Here is a 16,148-nt window from a genome sequence, read left to right on the forward strand (position 1 = left end):
GCTCCTCCGGCGTTAGCAACACCCGTCCATCTGGACAAGCAGTCCACACTCTCCTGACCTGAATGCCCGGCTCTGCACTGCTCCGCTGCTCCGCCGCTTGTTGCTCAGGCTGCTCCGCTACTCCGCTGCTCCTCTGCCTGTTGCTCCGGCTGCTCCCCCGGCTGTGTGTCTCTTCCAGCGTTCACACTCTTAGTACAGTCTCTGGCTAAATGTTCAGGCGACTGGCAAGTCCAACAAAGCCTCACCTGTCCGCCGCCTGCACGTCTCTCCTCTCTCGCTGTCTTCCAGTCCCCGACAGCTTCTTGACACTCTCTAGCTATGTGTCCCGATCCACCGCATGCCCAGCAGGCTCCCTGCTGTCCCCAGTACCTTTGCTCCGCATACCCGGTCCGTCTCCCGGGACCGCTTCGGCACCACCTCGCCACGTGGCCCGGTTCTCCACAGGTCCAACACTCTCTTTGCGGCTCCTCCGTCCGCTTCTCTCCATGCTGCGCGACCTCCCGTAGCAGCTCCATAAGCCCCTCTGCCCAGGCCGGCGTCGCCTCCAACAGCCGTCTGATCTCCTGCATCAAGCGTCCAGCATCGAGCCGAACGTCAGTATAAGGGGAGCCAGCACAAGCTCCTTCTCCCCGTTCAGCAACGGCCATTCTCCGTCGCGCACCATCGCACGTGGTCTTTCCTAGCAGCTAGCACACGCAGCTAGCCTGCTACCGCTAGGTCGCTCGAGCCGTCAGCCGTCGATTCCAACTTTTCCTCCGCCGTTCCTCCTCACTCTCTCCCCTCTCGACCGAATCAGAGGCGCTACCGCTTCACTTGCTGACACCAATGTAATAATCCGCTCCCGGGATCATTCAGTGAGGAGGAGAAGAGGCAATACTTGGTACAGGCTTTATTCACGCTTCACACTCATAGCTCCTAGCTATACACACACAGCTCTTAGCTACACACACGTCCTGTCCGCTTCCTCATATTTTCAGAGTCCCTCCCCACCCGAGACCGGAAGTCCCCTATACACTGGCTGGTCCGCTGCCTTCACGTAACGTCGTAATCGCCACCGACATGTCAAACTCTGGGTCGCCACAGTATGATTGAGAGCTGTATGACCTATTCTTAAACGGGTGATAATGCTTTCTTCCCTTCGTTTCCAACCCACCCTCCTTCCAGCCCCAACCTGCCTTTGTATGTTATATAGATGTCTACCAGTTTCTTGCCCATCCCAGTACTCCTGCCATACTGACTGCACGTATGATTTAATGAATGTCTTGACTTCAGCTTTACTTAATGGAATGTTTATATCTACCTGTTTGATTCTTAGTGATTGTTTGGCTAACATATCCACCTGCTCATTCCCCTCCACACCAACATGAGCAGGGACCCAAAGGTAGCGTGTAGCTATGCCCTTCATCTCCAACCTGTACATTATATTGAATATTTCATTGATGATATCTGTTCTGAACGCTGATCTGCCAGATTGTATGCTTTGTAGTGATGAAAAACTATCAGATGCAATAACTGTGTTGTTTCTTTCTCTCTGCTCCACCCACCTTAATGTTAATATAATTGCCAATAGCTCCGTTGTGTATACTGAAAGATGGTCCGACACCCTTTTCTTAATACAAATCTCACCCTCTGGAATATATACTGCTGCCCCTGCACACCCGGTTTCTGGATCTTTGGAGCCGTCTGTAAATACAAACACTGAATCTGAATAATGCTGTTCAAAATAGCTCTGGACTACATACCACTTTGGAATTTTCTTTGCCTTGTCCTTTAATACCTGCTGAATGTTGAGGTCTACCTTCGGCAAGGGGAATAACCAGGGAGGAATCGAAGATATTGCAACTGTGGGGCTATATTGTAACTTACCCAATCCTATATGTTCTGCCTCTCCATTACCAACCCATCCAAAACTTGTGATATTTGACTCAATTGTGTTCCCAACAGTCCAGGCCCGGCTCCAGACCCAAGTTACAGAGGGGGCCTGCCCCTAGCTTGGGGGGGCCAAGCTACCCAAGGGCGGTCCGGGGGGATTCTCCCCCGGAAGAAGATTTTTAAAGTAAAATTCGTCAACCTGGTGCATTTGAGAGCAAAATGAAGAGGCTAAATCTGTGAAGAACTACACACATCTCTAATGTGTTGTGACTTTACAAATAATTAGGCCTAAACAATTAATATTAAGTGTATTTACACATTGTGCACAAATTGCATTCATTGTGACAAATTTACAATAGTTAATATCCAGCCAGAATCATTGCAAATGGATGTTCAAAGTAACAGTTAGCAATAGCATTCAGTTAATCAATGCCTAATGACAGCCAGATTCCATGTTAAACTTTAAAACGGAAAAACGGAAAAACGTTTTTAGCAAAAAAAATTTTTTTTTTTTTTTTTGAATGGGGGGGGCCAGTTTGTTGAATGGGGGGGCCCGGCCCGGTCAGGCCCGCCCCTAACGCCGGGCCTCCAACAGTCCTTCAAAATGCTCTTGGCAGGATGTGTGTCACTACGACACGTCGCCAAAATATTCTTCTTCTTTGGGTTTTAATGGAACCTTGATTTGATATCCACTGTCTTTGCCTTCCATTACCGCCAACTACTGGATTTAAACAGAATTACCCCTTCACGACCAAAGGTCACAGCAAAAATACAATCAACGAAATACAGTCAAGCCACCCCGAAAAGAAATACACAGAAACAGATGACATGAAAAAACAACAAAACAACAGAAATAAAATAATTATTATTGGTGAATATAAACCCATTAACACATCAGTTACATTAGTAGCCTACTTATACTGTTCTTTTCTTTTTTTACTTGACTTTGTGTATTTAGACTTGAGACATGATATTTCCTGGACTTGACTTGGTAATCTACACTGATTTGAGACTTGAGCAAGGTTGACTTCACACCTCTGGACCATAGGCTACAGACATAAGTGGAGTATGACATGACGGGCCCCTGGGCTGGATGCATAAAGGCCCCCCTTCACAGTGCACATACTACTGTACGCACAATTAAGGCCAGAATAATAACTAAGACATACATTCAGCCAGTGTTGGGGAAGCTACTTTGAAAGCATAGCTTAGGAAGCCTTCAACAACTTCACCATGGAAGTAGTTGAAACTAGGGTAAAACTAGGGTTCTCACAGGGTAGCAAAGCTAAGCAAAGCAAAGCTACCCTGTGAGAAATTTAGTTTAGGAAACTACAAGCTACGCAGAAAATGTAGTTCAAACTACTTTGTAAAAACAACAACAACATTCAATTGACAATGTACATGTGTGATATATGAAATGAAATATACTAGCCTACAAAAAAGCATAATGCCACCAAAAATATGCCTTTCAAATTAGTTTATTGAAACCCAATACATTCAATGTTATATTTTTGTTGTTGTAAACAAATCTGGGTTCTTCTGAGTTTTGTTTTATCAGACAAATAAACAGTAAAGACTTGACTGGGATTGGTTAAGGTTAGGGTAAGTATATCAGGGCAAGCCAATCAGAGTGTTGGCTTTGTGTCAAGAAATTACAGTAACGTTACTCGCTGCCTTCACGGTCTATGCTGCCTTCAAAGCAATCAGGGTGAAAGAAAAAGAGGCAGTCTGGGGGTTCTGGTTCAACAGTTATGGTAAAATAAAATAAGTATATTCCTTTCATTTTATTGCCCAAAATTGTAGTTTGAGTAGTTAAATTACACAAAAATTACCAAAAAGTAGTTTAACTCACTACGCAAATATGAATGTAGTTGAACTACCAGCAAGCTACTGGAAAATGTAGTTAAACTATGTAGCCTAGTTCACTACTCCCCAACACTGCATTCAGCTGCATCTCAACAGGATTTACAAATTACAGCACAGCCACTTTAGCACTCAAAGCCAACAGTACAATAACAAGAAATAAATTCACCTCTATCTGAATACAGGGCCCAAAATCAACTTTTTTGTCCACCAGCCAAACGGCTCCTCAGGGAGGAGATACACGGTCCCAAAAGCACGCACAAATCGCTTGAGGGACAGTTTCTTCCCGCAGGCCACGAGACTCCTTAACATACACAAATAGTGTAGTAGCTGTACTGTACCGTACTGTAGCTGCTACCATTATGTATATGTCTAATGTTTAATTGTATGTTTAATTAAGTATATGCTATTTGCACCTGTACGTCAAATACGTCGAATTTAAAATGTTTAAGCACGTCTAAAGTATGCACATGACATGTGCACCTATGTGCAGTGAATATGCCATTGTCTCTGACTTGTCTTATCACTCTACTGCCTTATTGCTTGTTGTGTCTCTTGTTGTTTTTGCACTCATATGCCCTGTTATATTTGTACTATGTTGTAAACGGAGTCCACAGCACAAGAATTTCACACGTGATACTTGTACCACGGAGTGACAATAAAAATCTTGAATCTTGAATCTTGGCTAGTGAATGTTCAAATTTGACCAGCCCTACGTTCCTCTCTACAAGCACCTACTTTGAAGAATGGATGTATTGATCATTTGCGTGCTTCATCGTTTCCGCTAGGCTACCGAGCTGTAACGAGCCTTACCAAATCAATTCCCAACAAACTATTACAACGATGAGATGCTTATACTGTAAATGTATTTCAATCATGAGAGACCAGAGGGTAAGGTTAATCAGCAAGCTTTATTAAAGTATGGCATGGCGATAGGATTCATGGCCTGAAGCGGTATGGCATTAATTCTGATGACGTGGCAGCATGGCAACTGATTCTTTGGCGTAGTGACTCCGAGGCAGGATGCCTCTCTTCTTGAGGCGGGAGGGCATCTGCTCGGAGAACCCCCCCTCGTGAATGCGGATGGCTTGATAGCAGGATCTGGAGGAATGGGCAGCTTGGGAAGTGAAACGCGGCTGTGAAACGCAGCTTCCAGAGAAGGAATTAGATCAGCTTAGTGCAGCGCTAGAGGACAGGGAACAAGGACCGTGGTGCGCCCGGCGTGGCTATAAATACTGCCACGTCATGGCCTCGGCACTGACGACATTAACGCCGTCACCTAGGCAAGTGCGTCACTACTGCACTGACGACATTAACGACGTCATGCTGGGATTACTGCACTTGTCGTCACGCTAGGATTACATGTGATGCTGAGGTCGCTATGTCTCTAGATTACGTGTGGCGTGAGGCAGCGTGACTGGTCTTCATCTTGAAACTAGGTCGAGACCATCATTCCAGTCTAATGTCACCTACAAAGTACAAATGCCAGATGAAGAGTTGTTCGCCTGAAGGGACTTGAACCCTGGACCCTCAAATTAAAAGTCTGATGCGGCGAGGTGGTAGCCAGGTAGCGGATCTCAGAGTCAGACCTGAAAACTAAAGCTAATCAAATTGTGGGACATCATCTCAATATGTGGGACATGGGAAAGGCATGAAAATGCTGTGCAGTCCCACACAAAGTGGGACAGCTGGTCACCAGTAGCCTAATTCAGTCCCTCGATCTGGAAAAAGGGCAAACAAGCTGCTTTAGCCACAAAACAAATAATATTTTTACCTGCATCTAAACGTGACAAAGATTTTAGGCCTTTAGGTCTACTATATTCCCCATTCCAATCATTACATATAGCTGCAGCCAACCAACAGGTCCATCCCTAATATCCACACAATGAGATTTAGCCTGGTTATAGCTCTTTAAGTAGCCTATCATTTTGATATGTACGTATGTGTGTGTGTGTGTGTGTGTGTGTGTGTGTGTGTGTGTGTGTGTGTATTTAACATTTCTCTAGCTGTATGGCGGGGGGCTGATGAAGACAGGCCTGGGGGGAGCAGTAAGATTACTGCTCAAATTGAATAAAGGAGTCGTCACTTTACAGCGGCTTAGACAATACACTCCGCTGCACTAATGAACTAGCACAATGCTTTACACTGCACTGAACAGCCATACAAACACAGTGACCCACACAGATACATCACACACAAACCACCAGCGTAAACATGTCCAACCCCTCCATTTAACACCATCTTTACTTCTCCTTGTCTCTCTTATATGCACACGCGCACACACACACACGTACGTACGTACAGTATATACTGTATGCACAAGGATGCACAACCACCCAGCATGGCCCCTGCCTCATGTTCATTATAGTCTTGACAGGGTTCCTTAAATGAAATGAGACAACAGGAACCTGACAACAGGAATGACAGAGTGCAGGAGTGGAAAGTTTACACAGGGTGAAGGCAAGTGTGTGTGTGTGTGTGTGCCTGTGTGTGCACGTGCATTGGCCAAATCTAATCTTCTCTGATTGATGGGCAAGCTTGTCTGTATGCATTTGTAATGCACTCTCTCTGTGCACTTGTACTAAGAAATGGAGATCGAGAACAAATGAGACCGAATGGCTATGACCCTATTTACACCTGGCATTCAAATGTGATTTGGGTGATGAAATTGCAATCAGATAGTGCTTGACCACATTAACCCGATTCCATTTACACCTGGTATTAATGTGTCTCCAGTGTCCACATTGAGATCCGATTGCAATCGGATCAGGCAAGCTCCATAGCATAGGGGAGCAGAAAAACACGGGTGACTGTTGTTGTATGTGGATTGAGAACACTTTGCATTTACACTTGTGTTCAATGTGGTCACAATGCGTCCCTGGTTTGGCCGATCAGATAACAATCCAATCTCAATGTGTCTTAAAACACATTTTAATGTCATGTTTAAATGGGGTCTCTGAGACAGTTGTGACAAAGTCACAACGCCTTTCTTACAAGAAGCAGCAGTTGGTGTTGACAGTGCAGGGAGGCTTCCTATGAAAACTCACATAGGCCTACTGGCAATTGTAGCTATGCACCCCTTTTAGGCAAAACTATGAACCGCTTGGCTCCCTGGTCCAAAGAGATGCCGAGACACTCATTCTACTGTAGAGACAGAGAGAAGATGAACGCCCAAGGATGCATTGCCTACAGCACAAAATGGTGTTGGTTCTTCAATGTATACTATGAGCAGCCATCATGTGTCATGTCATGTCTGATAACTATGCTCTATTGTCGTATAACAGCCAAGGAAGGAATAGGATGTGATTTTACAGGATGTGCTGCCACTAATCCTTCATGATCTTTGCATATAGGTGCCCCCCCCCCAACACACACACACACCCGGAGTGCAGAGTGTGAAGCAGTTTTCCCAAGTTCTTCATCCTTCTAAGAACTGGAGGGGCTTTGCTTCTTGAAGAATGGTCCCACAACACAGTTCAGGATTGTTCTGAAGGCGGACGGTGGCTTTACTTAACAGGTGCTTGATATTCATATAGGTGTCAAGGTGCGTCTTTTACTTTGTATGTATGCATGTATGTATTATTGTCATCTCTATGTAACATGCATAAGCTATGTTTGCTAAGAGTTCAGTTGATTCAGATTTTTTTGTTTTGTGTTCTCTGTAGAAGAGCTTAAGGCAGAGCTGATCTAGAGACCCAGAGTGCTGAGATCACATTAAAATAAAGTTAAAGTTAATTAGGTCTGTCATCGCCATTAATTCACCAAGGGACTGTATGCTATGGGTACCTTTTGGCCACTGTATAAAACATGTCAAGTAAATCCCAGATTGACTAAGAAGGGTAGCAGCACACCAGCTCTCCTAGACAAGCTATTTTGCAGTCCAAACAGCCCAGCAGAGGTATCAATATGTGAGAGTGAAGCTACTGCAGGTGGAGAGTTTGCTATGAGACTTCCCTGAGGGCATGTTATTCAGTTCTGTTAACACGCTCTGCTGCGCAGGCCTCTGGATTAGCTTTTAATTGCATTCAATAGTGTGGAGTGTCACCAGCCCCGAGCCCAGTGTAATACTGCCTCCAACACACACACACACACACACGCGCGCGCGCGCGCGCACGCACACACACACACACAATTTACTTGGCGGTTTCCTCAGGGATGGTGTAAGCACAAGTAATGATAATGTTTTTGAGTATGTGAGTATGAATGGACAATTTCACACAAATTAAACGTGCATAGGTTTCGGAGAAACAGCTGACAAAACACATATTATGCTCCCTAATGACGCCACAGTCTGAGCCACCAGCCTAACAGTTGTGCCTTCGAAGTGACTTGGTTTAGAAGTATATTCATTCATTGACTCATCACTCATTGATTTATTTCTTTGCAAAGTTTCATACCACGGCAAGTTCGAGTCAGCTAGTAACAACACTGCACAGTCAAGATTGAAATCCAGCACACACACACACGCACACTCTGGGGTTCAAAGGACTCAGCTGAGAGGAGGGAGGATGTTTCCACAGATTATTTTCACAGTCGTTTTGTGTTACGGAAAGCTACTAAACTAAGTCAAGATCCAATGCAAATATTGGAATAGACAAAACATTTTTTTTTATGCTTTCTGAGTTTGATTCAAATATTCTGTTCAATTTGGGATATAAGAAAAACGTCCCCACGCTCTCAGTGTCCGAGGACATAAAAGAAGTGAGTGTGATAAGTATGAGTATCTAGGTTTTTCTTTATGTTAAAGCATTTTGATATAAAGGCTTATGCTTAATGTTGTTTCTTTTACTTTAATTGTGAAGTTGATGTCTACCGGCATGTATGAATGTCTTTCCAAACATATTTCACCGGCCACCGTCAGCATGAGTGTGTGTAGTGGCCGCATGCATGTGTTGTAGTGTGTTCGTGTGACAATATAGACGGGCTGCCGTCTGAAATCGTTCGTTCAAAGCCCTTGCCTTCCCATTCAGGCAAATGGTGGCTACTTTAAATAATCTATATATAAGATAGTTTTGATTTGTTTGACACTTTTTTTGGTCACTGCAGAATTAATTTGTGTTATAGTTTAAATGTTATTTTTCAAAAATATGGAAAACAGGATAACAGGTAACAGGATGTGAGCTGCCAGAACTGCAGGAACTGTACAACCAGCGGTGCCTCAGGAGGTCCCTGAAGATAGATCATCAAGGACACAAACCACCCCCACAACAGCCTGTTCTCCCCATTACCCTCAGGGAGGAGATACAGGGTACCAAAAGCACACACAAATCGCTTGAGGGACAGTTTCTTCCCGCAGGCCACGAGACTCCTTAACATACACAAATAAACCCCCAACAATCATGTAGTAGCTGTACTGCAGCTGCTACCATTACGTATGTTTAATTATGTCTATGTTATTTGCACCTGTGCAAACAGAATGTTTAATTATGTCTAAATTATGTCTATGCTATTTGCACATATGTGCAGTGAATGTCACTGTTTCTGGCTTGTTTTTATTGCTTTACTGTTATTGCTTGTTGTTTCTCTTGTTTTCCTGCAACTATATGCCCTGTTATTTTGCACTATGTTGTAACGGCGTCTACAGCACAAGAATTTCACACGTGATACTTGTACTACGGAGTGACAATAAAAATCTTGAATATTGAAAATGGTAACAATAAAGAAGAAATGTGTCCAAACTTTTGACTGGTAGTGTATGCTCGATCTATTCTAGACTGCACAGTCATTTTTGCTTACTTTGCATTGTATTGGTAAGATCTACAATAGCGACAAAATACAGGGCCAGACAGGAGCTGAAGCCATTCCAACAGTCTTTCCTCCTCACTTAATGTGCTGGAGTCCCCAAACATGCCTCGATAACAGAGGCAAAGCGCTGCGGTCTGCCTGTCTCTCAGTCTGAGCGTGGGTTCATTTGAGTATCTTGTGGTAGGGGAAGAGAGGCAGGCCTTTGGTGAATGCAGGGATGGCCATGATGGCGGTGGCGTCCGCCATCTTGGGTGAGGCAGGGAGGAAGGTGAGTTTGGACACCTCGCCGTAGGCAGAGCTGCTGCCATCGTCCCCTTTGCCCTCCTCTCCTTCTTTTTTACCACCGCCCTCCTCATCATTCTCCTCGACACCGAATCCCACCACCTTAAGGGGACAGAGAAACACACACAAATGTGTGTATAGATAGATAGATAGATAGATATTTTTTATTCAAGTGTCGTGCACACAGGGTGCCCAGCCCGCATGGGCTTATAAGACACTAAAGACAACAATCTTTCAAGGTGTGTAAACAACTTGACATAAACATACAGTATGTATGCATACATATACACACACACACAATGTGTATGCATATATAAACATATCCACACTGGATACATATACACAAACGTACACATTATAAAACTCAAATCAAATATACAGCATATTTTTTCTCTTTTCCCAGGCTTTAGAAATGAAATTGGCTGCATGGAATGCTCCCTTTCTAAAACATAATTCCAATTTTTTATAATCATCCAAATAAAAAAAAAATCATTATATAGCCAGCTCATTTTCTCGAAAAGCACATGTCTAAATTCATCATACAGAGGACAGAAGAACATAAAATGAATCTCATTTTCAATCTGTGTATATATGTATGCATGTATATGTATGTGTATATATATATATATATATATATATACCGGGGTATATATATATATACATACATACAGTACATACATACATACATACATACATACATATAAAACGTGTTTTATTTCAAAGCATAATATTCCCTCTCTGTGTCTGTCAAACACACACACACACACACACACACACACACACACACACACACACACACACACACACACACACACACACACACACACACACACACACACACACACACACACACACACACACACACACATATACACACTTGATAACATGAAGGGATATCTTACGTGGACGCTGAGTTTGCGGCTGTTCTGTCCTCGATGTTCTTGGAACCAAGTGAGCAGCTCATCCTTGGTCATCTGCTTGAGAGCCTCGATCTAAACACACATATCCACAGAGGCTGTTTAATGAAAGGCATGGTTTAGTGCTGTGGCAGTGTGAGCAGCGAGGTTTGGCATAAGCTGTCAAGAATGGGGTTTGTGCTCTATGTATTTAACCAGTCAGAGTAAACCAGTCAAACCACTTAAAACGAGGGGTGATGTTTGTTTTGTTTGTCTGATGTTCCACACATGTGGAACGCACAAAGTTGTGAATGTGGCAAATGGATGGTGGACAGAATGTCCCCACATAGGTTAAGGTTGGGTGAGTGAATTGTATAAGCCAACAGAATGTTCCCAAAAGCAAAACTACAAGGGCACTCTGAGAGCGCAGGCCTCCGCTAAGGCCAATAGTCCAGTATGCTAGGATATGTAGATCTTGTGAGTCGGATCGGTTCCGCTCCCAAATTGAATGGGTTCTTCGTTGGCCAATGAGACACCCTTCCTCCAAGTTTCATGAAAATCCGCACAGTAGTTTTTCTGTAACAGACAAAGAGCACTGAAAACTAGGGCTGCGCGATATGCCCCCCAAAAAATCATATTGCATTGTACGGACAGATATTGCGATTGCGATATGCAATACCTTTTTAGTGGGAATGGCAATTTTTCTATTTCTTTTTCACACAAAAGTTAAATAAAAATGTGATGTGATTTTTACTGGGGTCTGTACCAAACAAGGATGTTCCCTTACGTCTGGAGAATATAATTTGTACGCCGGGACATCTCTGTAGCACCACAATGCTTCATTTACTGTTGTGACACATTTTTCCTTCATCAAATAATTGCAGGCTCCTGTGATTTAGATATTGCACTTAGCCATTTCAATTGTGATTCGATTAATTGTGCAGTCCTACCGAAAACATAACCTCCTTGGCGGAGGTAAAGAGAGGACGTGTCATCAAGCTAACTCCATAGCGTTTGCCTCACTTCAAGCCTGGAGACTTAGGCCCTGTTTACACGGCGACGCTCCCCGTATAAAACGGCAAACTTTTTTAGTGTTAGTGCCTTCCTTTTACACGGTGACGCCGTTATTGGGGGGTGAAAACGCAAAAAAGTGAAAACATGTCCCAGAGTGGAATTCTTGATAACGCTGCCCCTTACTTTTGCCGTGTAAAGTGGAGAAACGCAATTCAGGTGATGACACAGCCCCCCTTCACCATGGAAGACAATGGTAGGCAATAGGAGCATTGAATTAGCCCAATACTATACAGCCTTATGGCACAGGCACAATGTCGCATTGACATTCAACAAATGTGATAACGATTTGCTAAAAACACATAATCTGCGTTAAGTGCCCCCTACTAACGTCGTACATAGCCTATTAATCACTGTCTCCCGCATTGAATAATTGAAGACAACTCACTGTGAAGTCCCAATTGTGCTCAGGTCTTTTTTATGTTGCTTTACTGGGTTTTTATTCGGTAATCCAATCTGGAGCAGTTTATTAGGCTACCATTTGTGACTTCTGTGTCACTCTATCGCATGGAAAATTCATTTGAACTTTAATCACAAAGATAAATCAAGCCTGTTAGAAACAGACAGAATAGGGGAAGCTAGGCGTTCTTACCTTCAAAATAAAAGCCATATTTTATAACTGGGTAAATAAAAATCAGGGTCGTCGACTCACTACGTGTTAAAATTGACTTTTAGTTGTCTGTGTTCTATATGTCTTCCGTGTATTTCGGATCACACACAAAAAAACATTGCAACATGCATCAATAAGACTATGGACACTTGCTCTCAACGGAGGCGGTCGCATTTCTCCTCCTCTCCCTCTCCCTCTCCCTATCCCTCTGCTTGCTACCTGTCCTAATCCGGAGCCAATCTTGCACTTGTCTCTTCGAAACTACAAATATGGATTATATGGATTATTAAGCTGGTCTCTCAACGCAATCGACAAAAAAAATTCCACGAGAAATGCGGGGTCCGGGGAACCCCCCCCCCCCCCCTCTGCCCAGACGGGACTTTCGGCGCGGGCTACGGGAAGACAGCAGCCATTGACCCTAGGCTGCACGTCATGATAAACGAGATGAGCGGGGCAGTGAGTACTCGGAATGTTGGAATTTCTGATCTCAATCGCAAAAATTGATTACTTCCTGGAGAATATCACTGCTGCGAGCCGAAGTGTTTAAATTGAGGACCACGGACAGACTCATGTGAGGAATGCAGTTGATCCCGCGGAAACCCAAACATCTGATCTAATCTGGCCTCCCCCCACCTGCTATCGGCCATCAAGGCCACTAGCAGCAAATTCTCTCCTGAAGTCTCGACTGCAACAAGCGCTTTCAACATCCACGCCCCCCCCCCTCACATCTGTTGTTTGACTCTTGGACTGGGAAAGAACGAGGCTATCTCCACAGCAACTGCTGTGTTATCAGCTAAGGGGAGCTCCAGACTTACACACACACACACATGGACCCTCCAAGGACTCATAGGCCCACATACATGGACACGCACGCACTCCCCCTAACCCCCCCCCCCCCCCGCTCTTCCCCCCCAAACCCCACCCCCCGCTTTCGCACCCCCCCCCCCCCCCCCCTTCCCTCCCACAACCAAACTGGTGCCGTAATGGCAGGCTCCTGTGTCGTGGTGTGGGTTGTCTTTGCTGGTAATCCTGTACATTTACAACAAATGTACTGTATATGTATTGTATCATTTTGAAGCGTGCCCTTATTACTTTTCAAACTACCGTAGTAATAATGTGAATCTGAGTGTATTTTATTTTAAATGCATTGTCCAATGAATCTGATGGCGCCGCCCTGTGGCGACTTGGTCCTGCTCTCCTCACTCTGAGAGCGAACCCAGAAGCATTTCGCTCGTGATACTTGCGAAATAAAAGGTGAGAAGGCAACGCTAGTTTCCAACAAACATGGCTTTATTCTCCGCAACTGGAAGTCTGATGAACCCCCATCATTCACAAGTTAGATTAAAGAAGTGCTATCCTTAATTCCATTAGAGAAACTTCGATATAACAGATGTAATTCCCATGAGAAATTCAAGGACACCTGGTCCCCCTTTCTTGTCTTCACTCATGATACATTCTTTTCAGAAATAGCATAACAGATGTTTCATGTTTGATTGTAAATGAGCCTGTCGGTGATTACTAAATTAAGGTACACATACATACTGAGATATTTGGGTATATATATATTTTTATGTGTATGAGTAAGTATGTGTATATATTGTATATATCTGTGTACTTTGCACTAAATGTCTGACTATTGAGTGGTCCCAACTGTAACAAACAAAGCCAAAACAATGTTCTTTGTTGTCGTTGCTGTTCTGTTGTTTATTGATTACTTTTACTACTATTATTATTGTTCCTATTATTTCCTTCTTCTTTTCTTTTGGACGTCCAGGGGGAAGGGAGGGTTGTGTTTCAATGTTTGTGTGTACAATTTCTGAAAACCTATAAATAAAGCTTGGAAAAAAAGGAAAAAAAAGAGGATGAGTGTGTGTATGCGTGTATCTACGTGCCTGTACACATCCAAGTGTGTTTGTATTTACTTGTTGTAGACATCCCTGTGTGTGTGTGTGTGTGTGTGTGTGTGTGTGTGTGTGTGTGTGTGAGCGTGCGTTGTGCTCACCTCTCTGTTGAGTCGGTCAAAGACATACTGCTGTGTAACCACCTCTTCCCAGTTCCTGTCCACTTCCTCCCCGAGGTGTGTGTCCTCGCAGCCCTTCATCTTCACTAGGGAATTCACCTGCAGGAGACAATCAACACACACAGGTTACACATTCAAATCCCTACCACTGTTATTATGCCGTATGGTCTCATGCGGTTTGTTATTTTGTTATTAATCCTCCAAAGTAACCCGACTAGTTTGACATTAACACTGGACCAGTGGAAAACAGAACTCCACGATGTTCCCCAAACAGGACCAGGCAAGCCTAGTTAAGCCGGACCCAGACTGCTGCCACTCAAGTTCAGATAAGAGATAGCTCAAAGTTCAGTTCACACAGATGAAAATGAACTAGTTCACGTTCAGAGTTCACAATTTTGAACTAAACGGCAGGATAAATCTGGGTGGGGAAAGTGAAAAGCAGCATTTCCTCATTGCCACCAGGGTTGGAAGGGTTACTTAAAACATTGAATCCGTTACAATTACTATTTACCTGTTAATTTTTTTTGATCAGTAACATAATCCAAGTATCACAATATTAAAGTAATGTATCTGTTTACTTTCCGTTACTTTTGAACACATTTCCTGAATTTGATATACTAAAAGCCAGCACGGTTGTAAGGCAGCCGATCTGACATCAATGAAGATGTCACCTGTGACATGTGCTCCCTCCACTCGGATGTGACTGCTGCGGATCAATCCCAAAGGATCACTGAGGTGCCCTTGAGCAAGGCCCTTAACCCCAACCGCACCAGTGGAGCTGCTCAATGGCCAGAAGATCAGACTGTGGTTGTACTGGTCAGTTTCCAGGTGTGAATGTGTGTGAGAATGTGAACATGGCGCTCCTTAAAAAGAGAGCATTGCTCTCAGTGAGACTCCCAGCGTATAAATAAAGGTTTATAAAAAAAGTTCAGTCCCATAAAGCAGAGGTTCTCAAATGTTTTTCAGCCGAGGACCCCTTACAAGATAGAAAATATACCGGGGACCCCCTCATTCTGATTTGTGATTTTGGGCTAAGCTTAATTGTTTCCACGGTAACGTGCTTGACTTTTAAATTGATAGGTTTGTTAGATTAGAATGTAATCCATGAACCATTTTAGATTTAAAGCATAAAATATTGTTGTTGAACTATGAAGCTTTTGCAAAAAAGTTTTTAGTTTTATTTTCCTGAAAACCTTTCGCGGACCCCCTGGCAAAGTGCCACGGACCCCTGGGGGTCCCCGGACCCCCATTTGAGAACCACTGCCATAACGAACTAGTTCCTGTTCATTTCTTCATTTTTTGCTCTGAGCTATTCTTTTTCAATAGAATGACCAATATTGCAGACAATCTCTGTGATTATTATAAATCACTGATCGTCCCCAAAAATGTTCACTTCTCTGTGAATATCTCCAACTGCTTTTTCTTCCCAGTTCAGAAAACTGGATGGGATGGTTGTTTTAGGCCATGTCCACACGGAGACGGAAGCAATCTTTTTTTTTCGTTTAAGAAAAGTTTTCCATAAACACGGAATCGTTTCAAGAAATGTGTGTATCCACATGAAACCACTGAAACCGCTGTAGTATATACTGTATACCAGGCCAGTAAGTGGCGCTGTAACGCTGCCACAAAGTACTGTACACCAAAAACAGAGAATAAGACAATCTCGTCAATAATGGCATTCAACCACTAGGGGCGCACAGTCTATAATGTGTATCTCACTGTAGCGAGCAGCTTAAACCCTTGGCTTTGTGGGGAGGTTTGCCATGTCGATGAATAAAATGATTAAACC

General features: G+C 43.7%; 1 protein-coding gene across 2 annotated transcripts in view; it reads right to left on the reverse strand.

Annotated features, from left to right (window-relative positions):
- Window positions 1-8,098: 8,098 nt before the first annotated feature.
- nrd1a (nardilysin a (N-arginine dibasic convertase)) overlaps window positions 8,099-16,148 on the reverse strand; it is a 36,048-nt gene continuing 27,998 nt past the window's right edge. For both annotated transcript variants that reach the window (XM_083632787.1, XM_083632788.1), the window contains exons 30-32: window positions 14,342-14,458; window positions 10,665-10,754; window positions 8,099-9,864 (exon numbers count right to left, since the gene is read on the reverse strand). In XM_083632787.1, the coding sequence (XP_083488913.1) occupies window positions 9,643-9,864; window positions 10,665-10,754; window positions 14,342-14,458 (429 nt within the window). In that variant the 3' untranslated portion in view covers window positions 8,099-9,642. The remainder of the gene's footprint in view (window positions 9,865-10,664; window positions 10,755-14,341; window positions 14,459-16,148) is intronic.

This window comes from Poromitra crassiceps (assembly GCF_964638095.1).
Source record: "Poromitra crassiceps genome assembly, chromosome: 3".
Lineage (NCBI taxonomy): Eukaryota > Metazoa > Chordata > Actinopteri > Beryciformes > Melamphaidae > Poromitra > Poromitra crassiceps.